General features: G+C 51.0%; 1 protein-coding gene across 1 annotated transcript in view; it reads right to left on the reverse strand.

Moving 5' to 3' along the window:
* Positions 1-17,500, reverse strand: part of LOC132388860 (ecto-ADP-ribosyltransferase 4-like) — a 19,718-nt gene that overhangs the window by 816 nt on the left and 1,402 nt on the right. The window contains exons 2-3 of the mRNA XM_059961289.1: positions 5,969-6,119; positions 1-1,542 (exon numbers count right to left, since the gene is read on the reverse strand). The exon at positions 1-1,542 is cut by the window's left edge and continues 816 nt beyond it. Of these exons, the coding sequence (XP_059817272.1) occupies positions 764-1,542; positions 5,969-6,119 (930 nt within the window). The 3' untranslated portion in view covers positions 1-763. The remainder of the gene's footprint in view (positions 1,543-5,968; positions 6,120-17,500) is intronic.

Below are 17,500 nucleotides of genomic sequence, written 5' to 3' on the forward strand. Positions count from 1 at the left end.
GTGACGGGCGAAATCGAGAGGGGTGAAGTAAAGAGCCGGGAAGTTGATTGGTGAAAGAGATACGGGGCTGGATTTTGGGGGAGAGCCTGATAGGAGAGGACAAAGGGTCAATTAAGAAAGAAAACGGGGGGAGAGGGAGAGGAGTACGGTGGGGGGGGGGGGATGGAGGTGGCGATGGACAAGCAAGGCGATAAGGCGAGAGAAGGAAAATGGGATGGGGAATGGTGAAGGAGATGGGGGAGGGGCGGCGTTACCGAAGGTTTGAGAAATCGGTGCTCACCCCGTCGAGTGGGAGGCTAACCCCAAAGGGATTGTTCCTCCCACCTGCAGGTGACCTCGTCGCGGCGGTGGATTTTCCTTCACTGTGGAGCCTACCGAGTATCTGTGTGTGTGTGTGTGTGTGTGTGTGTGTGTGTGTGTGTGTGTATGTGGCTCGGATTTCCAGCGTCTGCAGATTTCCTCTCGCCTGTGACTGCGCCGTCTGTGCCATTCAACGTCTTGACTTGAACTTGAACGAACGCCTCTTCCCTCCACCAGCCCCGTCTCCCCGTAACGTCGCTTCCGGCGAACTCTGCGCACGCGGCCCTCAGTCTCTCCGACGCTCCTTCCGTCCACAGGGGAAGCCCCCTCGGTGGCTCGGAGTTCAGAATCGCAGCGCCTCATGCTTACCTGCACCGAGGCCCTGCACACCTCGGCCCGCCTGGTGAGAGTGCGGAGCAGCAAACTCCGGGAAGCCGGGGCACGGCGGCACACAGTTTAGGGTTCAGGGCTCGGGAGTATCCGTTGCGACATGGACGGGGGTAACACGGCTCACCCGAACCCTCCCGCCTCCCACCTCGTCCAGCCTCACCGGGATCGTCCGGCGGCCGCGGCTGGTGAGGACCACGTCCACGCCGCTCCCGGCCGGGTACTCGATCCGGAAAATTTCGTAGGGCGGGATGAGCACCTCCGCCTCTTCTGGGAAATCCGAGAAGTTCTGGATCGGGACCCCGTACTGCGAGCGGATGGTGAAGACGGCGGCGGCGCCGAAACTCTCGGCGATGCGGTAGTGTGCGGAGGAGGAGGCGAAGAAGCCGAACCTCATCTCCGATCCGTTCCCGCCCACCGCCCGGTGCCCCATCCCTCGGAAGGTCTCCCTGCAGGAGCCCGGGATGGGCCCTCTCAGTTTTTCAAGCGCGACGGAAAGGAGGTAGTGGTAGCATTTAAAGCGGAAGTGCGTTGCGTAGATCGAATCGTTCGCTCCGTACGTCCGAAGCGCCCGGTTGAATATCGCGTAGAAGTCGAGCTGGGTGTAGGCGTTCACCGCCATGACGTGCTCTGGTCGGAGCCCGTCCACCTTTGCCAGTTCAGTGCGCCAGCGGGCGTTCTGCCACACTCGGCGCAGGCGGCCGCTGCGGCTCAGCTCCTCCTGCAGACAGCGGATGGCCAGCTCGTCGGATTGGTCGCTCTGCTCGAAGACGTAACCGGCCGAGTCGCCCGCCATGTCCAGCCGAACGGTAGACTCCTGCCATCCCCGGCTGCCAAAGTACTCGAGCACCCAAGCTGGGGAAGAGGAAGGGCGGTGGGGGGCGGTGGGGGTGGAGGGTGGTTAATAGAATTAAACGGCTCACGGATTCAGTACGGATTCCGGGCGATTGGGGGCACGGGGCTCGCGTTTACGGAAATAGCAAAACGTACCTATGCCGGTGCTGAGACGATTAGGCGAAAAAAAGAGAGACGTCGGTTTTTTTTTACGCGTAGCTCGCAGGCGTAAGACCCCCCCCCCCCCCCCCCGCCCCCGCCCCCGCCGCCCCCAACCCACCTCATTTCCACTCGTGGTGGACACAAGGTCCGCTGATGCTTCCCGACCTGCTGCGTACCCCCCACCCCACTCCCTGACCCCAGCGTTTTACACCGGATGGGAGAACCCTGGTCGACGAGAAGGGCTGGCCGGCAATTGGAAGCTGGCGTCAGTCAGAAATAGGCCGCTGGGGTCAACTGAATTCCTCGAGTTGGGGAGGTGCTGCAGTGCGGCAGGGCGAAACGGGGAGACGAGGTACAGTAGCTTTGGTACATGGGAGTATAAGACCATCAGGGATGGGAGCAGAATTAAGCCCAACGAGTCTGCCCCGCCATTCCATCACGGCTGATCCCGGATCGCACTCAACCCGGGACACCTGCCTTCGCGCCGTATCTTTCGATTCCCTGCCCGATCTCGAAACGATCAACTTCCGCATCAAATATACCCATGGACTTGACCTCCCCCGCAGTCTGTGCTGGAGCATCCCACAGACTTACTACTTTCTGGCTAAAAAAAAAAAAATCCTCCTTAACACTCATCTGTATTCTATTCCCCTCAAATCTGAGACTGCGCCCTCTAGTTCTAGATACCCCACCAAAGGAAACACCCTCTCCTGTCTGGTCCTTTCAACATTCCTGAGGTTTCATTGAGATCCCCTCGCATTCTTCTAAATTCCAGCGAGTTCAGGCCCAAAGCTGCCAAACGCTCCTCAAACGTTAACCCCTTCATTCCTGGAATAATCCCCGAGAACCTCCCCTGGACTCTCTTCAATGAAAGCACAGCCGGTTTGAGATATGGGGTCCAAAACTGTTGACAGTACTCCAGGTGCGGCCTGACTAGTGTCTGATAAAGGATCAGCATTATCTGCCTACTTTTGTATTCTATTCCGCTTGAAGTAAATGCCAACGTCGCATTTGCCTTCCTTATTACAGATTCAACCTGTGAGTTAACGGAGTGAGGGAAATGAGGAAAGTGGACGGTCTCAGCTGAAGCAGCTCCAGGGATGGGCTGAAGGATCTCCTGTGGTCGGGGGGGAAGGATTTTGCTGAGGCAGCTCCCTTGGGTGAGGTAGCGGAGTAGTCGTGCGAGAGGGCTCCTGGGCGTGAGGGACGGTGTTGAGATGGAGCTCCTGGGCGTGAGGGACGGTGTGTTGAGAGGGAGCTTCCGTGGGTGAGGGACGATTGAGAGGGAGCTCCCGAGGGTGAGGGATAGTGTGTTGAGAAGGAGCTCCCGAGGGTGAGGGACGGTGTGTTGAGAGGGAACTCCCGACGGTGAGGGACGGTGTGTTGAGGGAGCTCCCGAGGGTGAGGGACAGTGTTGAGAGGGAGCTCCCGAGGGTGAGAGACGGTGTGTTGAGAGGGAACTCCCGAGGGTGAGGGATAGTGTGTTGAGAAGGAGCTCCCGAGGGTGAGGGACGGTGTGTTGAGAGGGAGCTCCCGAGGGTGAGGGACGGTGTGTTGAGAGGGAGCTCCCGAGGGTGAGGGGCGGTGTTGAGAGGGGGCTCCCGAGGGTGAGGGATGGTGTGTTGTGAGGGAGCTCCCGAGGGTGAGGGACGGTGTGTTGAGAGGGAACTCCCGAGGGTGAGGGACGGTGTGTCGAGAGGGAGCTCCCGAGGGTGAGGGACGGTGTGTTGAGAGGGAGCTCCCGAGGGTGAGGGACGGTGTGTTGAGGGGGAGCTCCCGAGGGTAAGGGACGGTGTGTCGAGAGGGAGCTCCCGAGGGTGAGGGACGGTGTGTCGAGAGGGAGCTCCCGAGGGTGAGGGACGGTGTGTTGAGAGGGAGCTCCCGAGGGTGAGGGATGGTGTGTTGAGAGGGAGCTCCCGAGGGTGAGGGACAGTGTGTTGAGGGGGAGCTCCCGAGGGTGAGGGACGGTGTGTTGAGAGGGAGCTCCCGAGGGTGAGGGACGGTGTGTTGAGGGGGAGCTCCCGAGGGTGAGGGACGGTGTGTTGAGAGGGAGCTCCCGAGGGTGAGGGACGGTGTGTTGAGAGGGGGCTCCCGAGGGTGAGGGATGGTGTGTTGAGAGGGAGCTCCCGAGGGTGAGGGACAGTGTGTTGAGGGGGTGCTCCCGAGGGTGAGGGACGGTGTGTTGAGAGGGGGCTCCCGAGGGTGAGGGATGGTGTGTTGAGAGGGAGCTCCCGAGGGTGAGGGACAGTGTGTTGAGGGGGAGCTCCCGAGGGTGAGGGACGGTGTGTTGAGAGGGAGCTCCCGAGGGTGAGGGACGGTGTGTTGAGAGGGAGCTCCCGAGGGTGAGGGACGGTGTTGAGAGGGAGCTCCCGAGGGTGAGGGACGGTGTGTCGAGAGGGAGCTCCCGAGGGTGAGGGACGGTGTGTTGAGAGGGAGCTCCCGAGGGTGAGGGATGGTGTGTTGAGAGGGAGCTCCCGAGGGTGAGGGACGGTGTTGAGAGGGAGCTCCCGAGGGTGAGGGACAGTGTGTTGAGGGGGAGCTCCCGAGGGTGAGGGACGGTGTGTTGAGGGGGAGCTCCCGAGGGTGAGGGACGGTGTGTTGAGGGGGAGTTCCCGAGGGTGAGGGACGAGTCTGAGGTGGGCAGAGTCCCAATGGTCAGAGTCCACTGATGACGGGTCTGTTACAGGAAGGTGTCAGACGGAGAGCGATGGACTCTCCGTGTCAGAGGCAGAGGCAACGTCTGGTGAGGAGCCACAGGGGAACATTGAACAACAGATGGAAACCAGGCTGAGGTGAGAGATGGAGCTGAGACTGGGAGGGTGAACATTTCAGGAAGGTTACAGGAAGGTGTCAGACTGAGGCAACATTGAACGATCAACTTCCGCATTAAATATACCCGCGGACTTGGCCTCCCCCGCAGTCTGTGCCGGAGCATTCCACAGACTCACTACTTTCTGGCTGAAAAGAAAAAATCCTCCTTAACTCTGTTCTAAAGGGTCACCCCTCAATTCTGAGACTGCGCCGTCTAGTTCTAGATACCCCACCAAAGGAAATATCATCTCCACATCCACCCTGTCTGGTCCTTCCGACATTCGGGAGGTTTCATTGAGATCCCCTCGCACTCCTCTAAATTCCAGCGAGTTCAGGCCCAAAGCTGCCAAAAACCTTCCACATACATTAACCCCTTCCTTCCTGGAATCATCCCCGTGAGCCTCCCCTGGACTCTCTCCAATGATAGCACAGCCGGTTTGAGATAAGGGGCCCAAAACTGCTGACAGTACTCCAGGTGCGGCCTGACTAGTGTCTGATAAAGGATCAGCATTATCTGCCTACTTTTGTATTCTATTCCGCTTGAAGTGAATGCCAACATCGCATTTGCCTCCTTCACCACAGACTCAACCTGTGAGTTAACTTTCTGGCAGTTCTGCACGGCGACTTGAACCCTCTCCCGACTTACAGAACAGTCCGGGTCATTGTTCCTTTTACCAAAGTGCATTATCACATTTCCTAACACTGAGCTCCGCTCCATCCGCCATTATGTTTGCCCCAATTTTCCTCTCAATTCGTCTTGAGACATGCTGCAACCGCATTGCCTCCCCAGCACTGCCCCCCCCCCCCCACCCGCCCTTGTATCACCCGCGAACTCGGCCACAAAGCCATCACATTACGTTAACAACCAAAGCGCAACGAGGAAAAGAACGGGACCCCTTAGGGGTCAATATTGTCATCATTACGAGATACACGTGACATTTCAGAACGCTGACACTCTATATTTGCCGCGGAAGCTGGGGAAATATCAGAGTGTGTCCTCATTACACCCGCGGAGGCTCTGGCGGCCTCAAGACACGCGAAGGCGGGTCAGCCACAGGGAGCGGATCAGTGGGTGTCGCCGGTTATTTCGGGAAGCCACAGCCACGCCTTGCATCAGGACGGGACGCAAGGACGAGTCGGAGGCGCGGGGGGGGGACGGGGGGTTGGATCGGACCTGAGGGGTCAGTTCTGTTTCCTTACAGAAATTAGGATGCGCACGGAAGATATTAACCAGCGAGGCTGAAGCAAGAGGGAAGTCTAAAAGGAGATTTGGACGGTGAACGGGATAAGGTGCAGTTTGGGAGGATGCTGCTCAGGTCCAGGCAGACCTCTGGGTTGACGCTGGAGAGCTGGGCAGAGGGGCCCGTTTCCCTCCCTGCTCTGCAGCTATAATTCTGACATGCGGACGCGCCCTCCCACCATCCCCCCCCCCCCACCCCCAACCACCCTCTGAATGCGGAAGGCAGATACTTACAAACGAGGTAAAGAAAACCAGCCGACACCAGGAGCCAGGCGACGAGTCGTTTTGTCTCCATTCCCCACCAAGGAAGCAAGACCACCCACCACCACAATGACAATTGCAGGGGCCGCGATGCAAACTTCCCCTTCTCTTCAATAAACTGAACCTGAAAGAAAGAACGTTTTGCATGAAAGTTGCGGGTTCCAGCAATACTCAAAGAGGGGGTTCTCTGGGACAGCTTCTTCCACCAGGCTCATTAATTCACGCTGTCACAACTGTATTTCTATGTTATATCGACTGTCCCGTTGTACGTAATATTTATTACGAACTACTATAAATTGCATATTTAAATGGAGAGTTGAGGTAAAGATTTTTACTCCTTATGTATACGAAGGATGTAAGAAATAATGTCAAGTCAATTCAATTAAATTCAAGCCAAGTCAGTTCATTTGAATTCAAGCAAGTCAGCTCAATTCAATCCAGGTCAAGTCAGTTCAATTCAATTAAATTCAAATCAAGTCAGTTCAGTTGAATTCAAGCAAGTCAGCTCAATTCAATTCAGGTCATGTCAGTTCAATTCAATTGAATTCAAGCAAGTCAGCTCAATTCAATTCAGGTCATGTCAGTTCAATTCAATTAAATTCAAGCAAGTCAGCTCAATTCAATTCAGGTCATGTCAGTTCAATTCAATTAAATTCAAACGAGTCAGCTCAATTGAATTCAAGCAAGTCAGTTCAATTCAATTCAATTCAATATTTCCATGAGTGTCTTGTGATATGATCTATTAGGACAGAGCGAATGTGCAGAGGACTTTTCCGATAGCGGCGGAGTCTGACCAGAGGTCACAGCCGGAAAATACCAATAAGTCCCTACAGAATAGAGATGAGGGGGAATTTTTCTTTAGCCAGAGACTGGCAAATCTGTGGAATTCAAGCCTTTGGAGCCGAAGTCATAGAGTTTATTTAAGGCGGAGGTGAAAAGTTTCTTGTTTAACTACCGTGTAAGTGGTTACGCAGAGAAGGCAGGTGAATGGGAGTTGAGAGGGATAATTAATCAGCCATGACGGTATGACGGAGCAGACTCGACGGGCCGAACTGCCTAATTCTGTTCCCGTGTCTTCTGGTCAGCTCTTGTAACTTCAACGCAGAGAGCGCCTGCTCATCTTACTGGGCCGGTCGTGGACGCTTGCACGGGCAACGATTGCTGTTTCGGGTAATGCAGTAGGTATCGTTGGACAAAAACTCGAAAGAGGCCATTAAGCCAGTTGTGTCTACACCGGGTCTCACTAATCCATCTGGCCTGCTCTGTTTTAAACTCCAAACCTATCCTAGATTCTCTTTCCTTTCAGTTGATTCGTTCGGCTTCTTTTGGAATTTGCAATTGAGCCTCATCTGCTAATGCCCTCTGGACACCAAGTACCTGGAACTTGAAAGGAAGAGGAGGAGTCGGAGGTTCTGACGTCGACCCTTCCTTTTAGTGTCCTGATGAAAAGGGTCTCGGCCCGAAACGTCCGCTGCTCACTCTCTGCCTGGCCTGCGTTGAGATCCAAAAGACCCATTCGGCGCACAGGTCCCCTAAACAAATTCTGTTTGCCCGAGTTCAGCTCACATCGCTTTCGCTCATTCATATCCGTAAAATTGTCTAAAAAACCATAGAGCATTACAGCACAGAAACAGGCTTTTCGGCCCTCCTTGGCTCTGCCGAAACATTTTTCTGCCTAGTCCCACTGACCTGCACCTGGACCATATCCCCATACCCATACCCATACCCCATACCCCATACCCCATATCCATACCCCTCTCATCCGTGTACCCGTCCAAGATTTTCTTAAATGTTAAAAGTGACCACGCATTTACCACTTCAACTGGCAGCTCATTCACTCTCTGTGTGAAGAAGCCTCCCCTAATGTTCCCTTTAAACATTTCCCCCTTTATCTCCGGTAGCCTCAGTGGAAAAAACCTGCTTGCATTCACTCTATCTATATCCATCATCATTTTATATACCTCTATCAAATCTCCCCTCATTCATCTATGCTCCAGGAAATCAAGTCCTAACTTATTCAACCTTTCTCTGTAACTCAGTTTCTCAAGTCCCAGCAACATCCTTGTAAACCTTCTCTGCACTCTTTCAACCTTATTAATATCCGTCCTGTAAGTCGGTGACCAAAACTGCACACAATACTCCAAATTCGGCCTCACCAATGTCTTTTACAACCTCACCATAACATTCCAACTCTTATACTCAGTACTTTGATTTTCGAGGCCACTGTACCAAAAGGTCTCTTTACAACCCTATCTACCTGTGACGCCACTTCTAGGGAATTTTGTATCTGTATTCCCAGATCCCTCTGTTCTACTGCACTCCTCACTGCCCTACCATTTACCTTGTATGTTGTACCTTGGATTTCCCTTCCAAATTGGAATACTGCACGCTTGTCTGTATTAAACTCCATCTGCTATTTGTCAGCCCATTTGTACAGCCGGTCCAAATCCCACTGCGAGCTTTGAAAACTTTCCTCACTCTCCACTACACCTCTAATCTTTGTATCATCAGCAAATTTGCTGATCCAATTTACCACATTATCATCAAAATCATTGATATAGATTACAAATAACAATGGAGCCAGCACTGACCCCTGTGGCACACCACTAGTCACAGGCCTCCACTCAGAGAAGCAATCCTCCACTACCACTCTCTGACTTCTCCCATTGAGCCAGTGTCTAATCCAATTTATTACCTCTCTATGTATACCTAGCCACTGAATCTTCCTAACTAACCTCCCATGTGGGACCTTGTCAAAAGCCTTACTGAAGTCCATGTAGACAACATCCACTGCTTTCCCTTCATCCACTTTCCTTGTAACCTCCTCGAAAAACTCTGATAGATTTGTTAAACATGACCTACCACGCACAAAGCCGTGTTGACTCTCCCTAACAAGTCCCTGTCTATCTAAATACTTGTAGATCCTATCTTTTAGCATTCCTTCCAATAATTCATCTACTACCGACGTCAAACCTAGCGGCCTATAAATTCCACGATTACTTTTAGAGCCTTTTTTAAACAACGGAACATGAGCTATCCTCCAATCCTCTGGCACCTCACCCGTGGATAACGACATTTTAAATATATCTGCCAGGGCCCCTGCAATTTCAATACTAGTCTTTTTCAAGGTCCGAGGGAATACCCTGTCAGGTCCTGGGGATTTATCTACCCTGATTTGCCTCAAGATAGCAAGCACCTCCTCCTCTTCAGTCTGAATAGGTTCCATGAACTCACTACTTGTTTGCCTTATTTCCACTGAGTCCACGCCACTTTCCTTAGTAAATACAGATGCAAAAAAAAAAACCAACAACATTTAAGATTTCTCCCATTTCTTTTGGTTTCACACATAGCCGACAGCGCTGATCTTCAAGAGGACCAATTTTATCCCTCACTATCCTTTTGTTATTAATATGCCTGTAGAAGCTCTTTGGATTATCCTTCACTTTGACTGCCAACGCTACCTCATGTCTTATTTTCGCCCTCCTGATTTCTTTCTTATGATTTTTTTGCACTTTTTATACTCCTCAATCACCTTATTTGTTCTCTGTTTCCTGTACATGTCATACATCTCTCACTTCTTCTTTATCAGGGTTCCATTATCCCTCGAGAACCAAGCTTCCTTAATCTTATTCACTTTGCCTTTAATCCTGACAGGAACATACAAATTCTGCACTCTCAAAATTTCTCCTTTGAAGGCCTCCCACTTACCAATGACATCCTTGCCGGAGAACAACCCGTCCCAATCCACACTTTTTAGATCCTTTCCCAGTTCTTCAAATCTGGCCTTTTTCCATTTTCAACCCGAGGACCAGATCTATCTTTACCCATGATCAAGTTTAAACTAATAGTGTTATGATCACTGGAACCAAAGTGTTCCCCTACACACACTTCCGTCACCTGTCCTAACTCGTTTCCTAATAGGAGATCTAATATTGCAACCTCTCCAGTCGGTACCTCTCTATATTGATTTAGAACATTTTCCTGAACACATTTTACAAACTCTAATCCATCTAGAGCTTTAACAGTATTGGAGTCCCGATTAATACGTGGAAAAATAAAATCCCCTACTATCACAACTTTATGTTTCCTGCAGTTACCTGCTATCTCTCTGCGGACTTGCTCCTCCAATTCTCGCTGACTATTGGGCGGTCTATAATACAACCCCATTAATGTGGTCATGCCTTTCCTGTTTCTCAGTTCCACCTATATGGTCTTGGTAGACAAGCCCTCTAATCTGCCCTGCTTGAGCACTGCTGTAACATTTTCCCCGACTAGCAATGCCACCCCCACCCCACCCCCCCACCCTTCATCCCTCTGCCTCTAACTCGTCTGAAACATCGGGACCCTGGAACATTAAGCTGCCAGTCCAGCCCCTCCTGTAGCCAAGTTTCACTAATGGCTACAATGTCATAGTTCCACGTGTGAATCCACGCCCTCAGCTCTTCAGCCTTCCCCACAGTACTCCTCGCATTGAAATAGACACACCTCAGAAGATTATTACCACCACACACAACCCTTCCATTTGTGACTTTGCATGAACCTTTAACATCATTTAATTTCTTCCCCGTCCCACTATCTACTCTGGCACTCTGGTTCCCATCCTCCTGCAAATCTAGTTTAACCCCTCGCCCCCCCCCCCCCAATAGCACTAACAAACCTCCCTGCAAGGATATTGTTCCCCCTGTACTTCAGGTGTAACCCGTCTCTCTTGTACAGGTCCCACCTGCCCCAGGGGAGGTCCTAATGATCCTGAAATCTGAAACCCTGCCCCCTACACCAGTTCCTCAGCCACGTGTTCATCCTCCAGCGCATCCTATTCTTACCCTCACTGGCACGTGGCACAGGTAGCAATCCTGAGATTACTACCCTCGAGGTCCTGCTTTTTAACTTCCTATCAGGCTCTCTGTACTCACTCTTCAGGACCTCCCCACTCTTACTTCCTACGTCATTGGTACCGGTGTGTACCATGACATCTGGCTGCTCACCCTCCCATTTCAGAATGCTGTGCACGTGATCAGAGACATCCCTGACCCTGGCACCCGGGAGGCAACAAACCATCCTGGAGTCTCTGTCACGATCAGAGAACCTCCTGTCTGTACCTCTAACTATCAAAGCCCCTATCACCACCGCTCTCCTCTTCTTCCCCCCTTCCTTCTGCACGGCAGAACAAGACTCAGTGCCAGAGTTTCGTAAGCCATCGACAACACCCCCCCCCCCCACCGAACAGTTTCCAGATCGGCATACTTGTTGTTGAGGGGAATGGCTATCGGATAGCCCTGCTCTGCCTGCCTCTGCCCCTTCGCTCGCCTGACGGTAACCCAATTACCTATGAGCTGCTCCATTGGTGTAACTGCCTCCCTGAAACTGCTATCTATAAACTCCTCATTCTCTCGAAAGATCCAGAGCTGACCCAGCTCCTGCTCCAGTTCCCTAACGCGGTTTGTTAGGAGCTGCAGCTGGATGCACTTCTTGCAGGTGTCGTTTCCGGAGGTCTCCCTGACTTCCCACATCCTGCAAGAAGAGCATTCCAACATCCCGCCTGGCATTCTCTCTACTCTAAACAAATATCTTTTAAATGTCGCTACGTACCTGCTTTGGGAGCTCGCTCCGAATTTGCACTACCCTCTGCCTGAAGAAATTGCACCTCCGGTTCATTAAAAAAAAACCTGTCACCTTAACTCTTTATTTAAGAAGGGCTGTAAAGTCGGATCCGCCAACTATTGACCCCGGACGCTAACGACCCAGCGTGATTTGGCACGCGAGTCTCGATTTACCGATTTGATTATGTATTGTTGTGAGGAAGTGATGAAGAAGATTTAGCAGGGGTGGGTGCTGGACGTACTACATACAGGTATGGGTTTCCGTAACGCTTTTTGAGGTTGGCTGCTGTGGAAGATTTGTGCTCGCAAAACTGAACACAACTTTGGCGTGATGGTGGGAAGGAGAAGGCGATCGCGGAAGGATATTTCTCAGACTGGAGGCTTGTAATTAGTCCTATGCCCCAGCGGACGGTGCTTGAATCTATTAATTATCATCCGCCTGAACGACGTTGGATGGGACGTCGATGAATAGCCAGCAAGCCTGCAGATAGTACTAAAATAGGTGGCGTGGAAATGTCAGGAATTACATCGGGATTCTGCGCTGAAGGACGACAAATGAGATTAAACTCGGATGTACACCAACATTACGATTTGAAGGAACAGGCTTTGAAATTGAATGGAGCGACGCTGGGTGGCGCTGTTGGAGAGAGGTAGCTTGGAGCGCATGCGCACGTTTGCCTTAACGTGGAGTCACCTGTAGCTTTGGCAGAGAAGAACCAGCCAATCACGTGGCCACAGTGACAACGATCAGTTGCACCTGTGCACCTGCTCGGCGATGCGAGTATGTAATCAGCCAATCACGTGGCAGCCACGCAGTGGATAAAAGAATGGCGGACATGGCCAGCAGCCCCAATTGTTGTTACGACCAAACATCAGAATGGGGGCAGAAAAGCGATCTGAGGCAGTTTGATCGTGGAACGCTCGCTGGTGCCAGAGGGGGTGGGTTGAGTTCCCCAGAGCCTGCCGACCTCCCGGGATTTTCACGCATAGCGAGGTTTACAGAGAATGCTGTCAACCAGGAAGGTTGGAGGAGAACGGTCAGGCCGGTTCAAGCCGACGGGAACTCAGGTGACCAGAGAGGACGCTGGAGCGGGGTCATAACCCGACGAAGGCCGGGGAGACCGAAGGAGGATCGGCGAAGGGAAAAAACGGTGAGCTCCAACGCGCACATGAGAATGTTCTATTAAAACGGGCCCTTACCTTTTTTTTTCACTAACCCTGCAGCCCAATTAAGAATTACGAAGCGAAGTCGTTTTATTCAATGCCGCGTCCTGTCTGTTAATTTCGTAGTTCTGGTTTGTAACAGGGTAGCAGATCTCGCAGCATCCACACAAACGGGGTGGATGGGGGGGGGGATTTCGGGGTGGACTCGCACCTCAATCTCACCCGCTTGGCCGGGCCAGAGATGGCCTTCCCCGGACTTACGCAGCCGACAGACCCGAGGGTGGCATACGGCACGTCGGAGCTTTCAGTGGTAGAGATACGGCCACGAACGTACTCTTAGTAGCCACTCTACTCTGTATAGGATATACCTAATAAAGTGACAACTGAGCGTATTCCGGTACGAATTACCCGCTCGCTTCTAATATGTTTCGGGAAGTTCTCAGTGTTCACCTTTAATTCTCTACCGGCAAATAACTCGTTCTCTCCTTTGAGCTCATCATTTCCCCCGTACGCTTGCTCCCACGTAGGACCATATAGACGCGGGGGGGGGGGGGGAGAATGAGGCCATTCAGCTCATCAATTCTGCTCCGCCATTCCATCATGGCTGACCCCGGATCGCACTCAACCCAGTACACCCGCCTTCTCGCCATGTCCTTTGGTGCCCTGACCGGTCAGGAAACGATCAACCTCCGCCTTAAATGTACCCACGGACTTGGCCTCCACCGCCGTCTGTGGCAGAGCATTCCACAGATTTACTACTCTCTGGCTAAAAAAAAAAAATCCTCCTTAACTCTGTTATAAAGGGTCGCCCCGCAATTTCTGAGGCTGTGCCCTCTAGTTCTGGATAACCCTACCCCCTACCACCACCGCGGGAAACATCCTCTCCACATCTATTATAACCCTCAAGGAACTCGTTTCAATCCGGCCGACACACACCTACCGACCAGAGTTGAAACGTCACCCATCAGCCCATGTTACCCCACTGGTGTCAGCTTTGCCCCTCGCTCCAACAGGGGCATTTCGGCGGCGAACTCTACCCACCTTACTTTGTAAAGCTACCTGCCCCCCACACCCTCCTTTGACCTGCTGACAGCCCCTCCCTGATCACGTTTGCAAGTTAGGGCATAATCAGTATTAGCCTCTTTGCGCCAATTTGCCACCGTGGACTGCTCCTAGTTTTACATAACTCTTTTAAAACTAATAAGGTTATGGCCACTGGCTCCAGCGCACTCTCCATGCACCGCTCAATCACTTCCTGAACCTTATTTAGGAACAGGAAGTGCAGTGATGCCTATTCCCTGATAGGATCATTCACACAGTTCCGAGAAAAATATATTTCCTGGACCCATTTAACAACTTCTGCACCGGCGAATCCACAACCACTGTACCGTTGCACTTATTTATGCACGATGCAAGAGCTACAACGGAGTACGAAGCTGAAACCTTTTTTTTTTAAAGGGGTAACGTTAATGACAACGCAAGCTGGGCAGCTCACAGTGCGGTAGCTGGGAACAGGGCCGGTCCAGTCTGAAGGCATGTGCACTCGAAAGCCCGCGCCCGAGAGAGCGAGTCCTCCGCGCGTTGGAGGACCAGACGGCGCACCGTGATGAATGGGCATGCGCGCTCGCCACGCTCTCGCGATCGATCTGACACGGGGCAACTCTCAGTCAACAGAAATCTGCCTTGCAACCCCCTGATCTGTTTGCGTTCGTCACCTGCCAGCCTCGGCTTGACTGCTCCCTCACATCCCGTGCGCCGGCTCAGTTTACTCCGCCCTCCATCCTGATGCCGGGACTCTGCCCGAAACCTGGACCATGCCTTTGCCACCCCAGCTGCTGCCTGAGACGCTGAATTCGCTCGAAGCTGGTTGAGAGAGAGACCTAGATGCTTAATGAACAAAATAACGAGGCAGCGTGACAGCAAACTGAAAGAAAGGAAAGGCAAACTGTTGGCGGGACTGAACCGCGTCAGGCCTAAGATTGGAGAGGAAGGAATGTTATATCATTGAAATTCAGTGTTAGTGCCAATCGCTACCGGAAGTACGGCGAGCACTGCTGTCAACGCGCCAAGAAATTTCCTCATTGCTATATTTGGAGAATTTCGTACGACAAGAATTGGTGATATTCAGAATATAGGACAGTACAGCAGAGCACAGGAAAAGCCTCAGCCAACCACATTTAAAGAAATATTTAAAACACTCATTAAACACTTAACTAACCAATCCTACCCGTCCGTATCCCTCCATTCTCTGTACATTCGCTTTCCAGCTTAAGAGAGCTTTACTCGCTCAGTTTGGCACCACTCCCGCCCCGGAGGGCGCATTGCAGGCGCCCGGCCGCTCTCCGAGCTGGCCAAAAGGAAAGGCTGGCCCTCTCTGCGAGGGGTAGGTCAGTACTACACGTGGTCGCGCGGCTTCCCCTCGAAGAGTGTCATGCAAAGTTTCGGGAACCCCTGGTCTAAATTTCTGTAACTGTGAACAGTTAAATGAGTAGAGGCCGAACCGATCTCCAGAAGTCATAAAGTTTAAAAAGAAACGTTCTTTTCAACGTTTTGAGCAAGATCAGTGTGCTAATTTTGTTCTGTACAATTTTAGAATGTAAAAAGAAAAGGAAAGGAGCACCATGCAAAAGTTTTGGCCCCACTAGTGATTTGAGCTCTCAGATAACTTCTAACTAGGTCTCAGGCATTAATTAGCTTGTTAGGGCTATGGCTTGTTCACAGTCATCGTTAGGAAGGGCCAGGTGATGCAAATTTCAAAGCTTTATAACTACCCGGACTCTTCAAACCTCGTCCCAACAATCAGCAGCCATGGGCTCCACTAAGCAGCTGCCTAGCGCTTTGAAAATTAAAATAAATGACGCCCACAAATCAGGAGAAGGATAGGAGAAGATAACAAAATTTTTTCAGGTAGCCGTTTCCTCATTTGTAATGTAATTAAGACATGGCAGCTAATAGGAACGGTGGAGGTCGTTGAGGTCTGGAAGACCAAGAAAACCTTCCGAGAGAACTGATCGTGAGATTGCTAGAAAGGCAAATCAAAATGCCAACTGCAAAAGACCTTCAGGAAGATTCAGCAGACTCTGGAGTGGTGGTGCACTGTTCTACTGTGCAGTGACACCTGCACAAATATGACCTTCATGGAAGAGTCATCAGAAGAAAACCTTTCCTGTGTCCTCTCCACAGCATTCGGTGTCAGGAGTTTGCAAAGGAACATCCAAACAAGCCTGATGCATTTTGGAAACAAGTCCTGTGGACTGATGAAGTTAAAATAGATCTTTGTGGGCGCAATGAGCAAAGGTGTGTTTGGAGAAAAAAAACGGTGCAGAATTTCATGAAATGAACACCTCTCCAACTGTTAAGCACGGGGGTGGATCGATCATGCTTTGGGCTTGTGTTTCAGCCAGAGGCACGGGGAACATTTCACTGGCAGAGGGAAGAATGAATTTAATTAAATACCAGCAAATTCTGGAAGCAAACATCACATCGTCTGTAAAAAAAGCTGAAGATGAAAAGAGGATGGTTTCTACAACAGGATAATGATCCTAAACACACCTCAAAATCCACAATGGACCACCTCAAGAGGCACAAGCTGAAGGTTTTGCCATGGTCCTCACAGTCCCCCCCACCTAAACATCATCGAAAATCTGTGGATAGACTTCAAAAGAGCAGTGCATGTAAGACGGCCCAAGAGTCTCACAAAACTAGAAGCCTTTTGCAAGGAAGAATGGGCGAAAATCCCCCAAACAGGAATTGGAAGACTCTTAGCTGGCTACAGAAAGCGTTTAAAACCTGTGAAACTTGCCAAAGGGGGTGTTACGAAGTACTGACCACGCAGGGTGCCCAAAATATTGCTTTGGACCATTTTCCTTTATTTGTTATTCTGAAGCTGCAAAAGATGGAAATAAGAACAGTAATCTTGTCTAAAATATTAAATGTGTCATCTTTAACTTTATGCCTTTTGGAAATCAGGTCATCTTTTACTTGCTCAGCTATTCACAGTAATGGAAATTTTGACCAGTGTTGCCCAAAATCGCATATTTCCGAAATATTTCCAAACATACAAACAAACAATCATATAAATAAATAAATAGACAATAGACAACAGACAATAGGTGCAGGAGCAGACCATTCGGCCCTTCTAGCCAGCACCGCCATTCACTGTGATCATGGCTGATCATCCACAATCAGTACCCCGTTCCTGCCCTCTCCCCATATCCCTTGACCCCGCTATCTATAAGAGCTCTATCTAACTCTGTCTCTTGAATGCATCCAGAGACATGGCCTCCGCAGCCTTCTGGGGCAGAGCATTCCTCATATCCACCACTCTCTGGGTGAAAAAGTTTTTCCGCATCTCTGTTCTAAATGGCCGACCCCTTATTCTTAAACTGTGGCCTCTGGTTCTGGACTCACCCATCAGCGGGAACATGCTTCCTGCCTCCAGCGTGTCCAATCCCTTAATAATCTTGTATGTCTCAATCAGATTCCCTCTCATCCTTCTAAATTGCGGTGTATGGAATTTAGATGGAATAGCAGGCATCAAGGGGTAAAGCCATAATGAGGTAGATTTTGCGATCAAGAATCCATCTTATCATACTAGGAGTCTGAAAAGCAGCGGTATGGAAGTTACCCTTGAGTTTGTTAGTACTGTAAGTTAATTGGTCAGATCGAATTTTGAGTATTGTGAGCAGTTTTCAGCCCTTACCTGAGGAAGGGTAGAACAGTTTCAGTCTGTGCTGCGTTT

The sequence above is a fragment of the Hypanus sabinus genome, unplaced genomic scaffold, assembly GCF_030144855.1.
Source record: "Hypanus sabinus isolate sHypSab1 unplaced genomic scaffold, sHypSab1.hap1 scaffold_43, whole genome shotgun sequence".
Taxonomy (NCBI): Eukaryota; Metazoa; Chordata; class Chondrichthyes; order Myliobatiformes; family Dasyatidae; genus Hypanus; species Hypanus sabinus.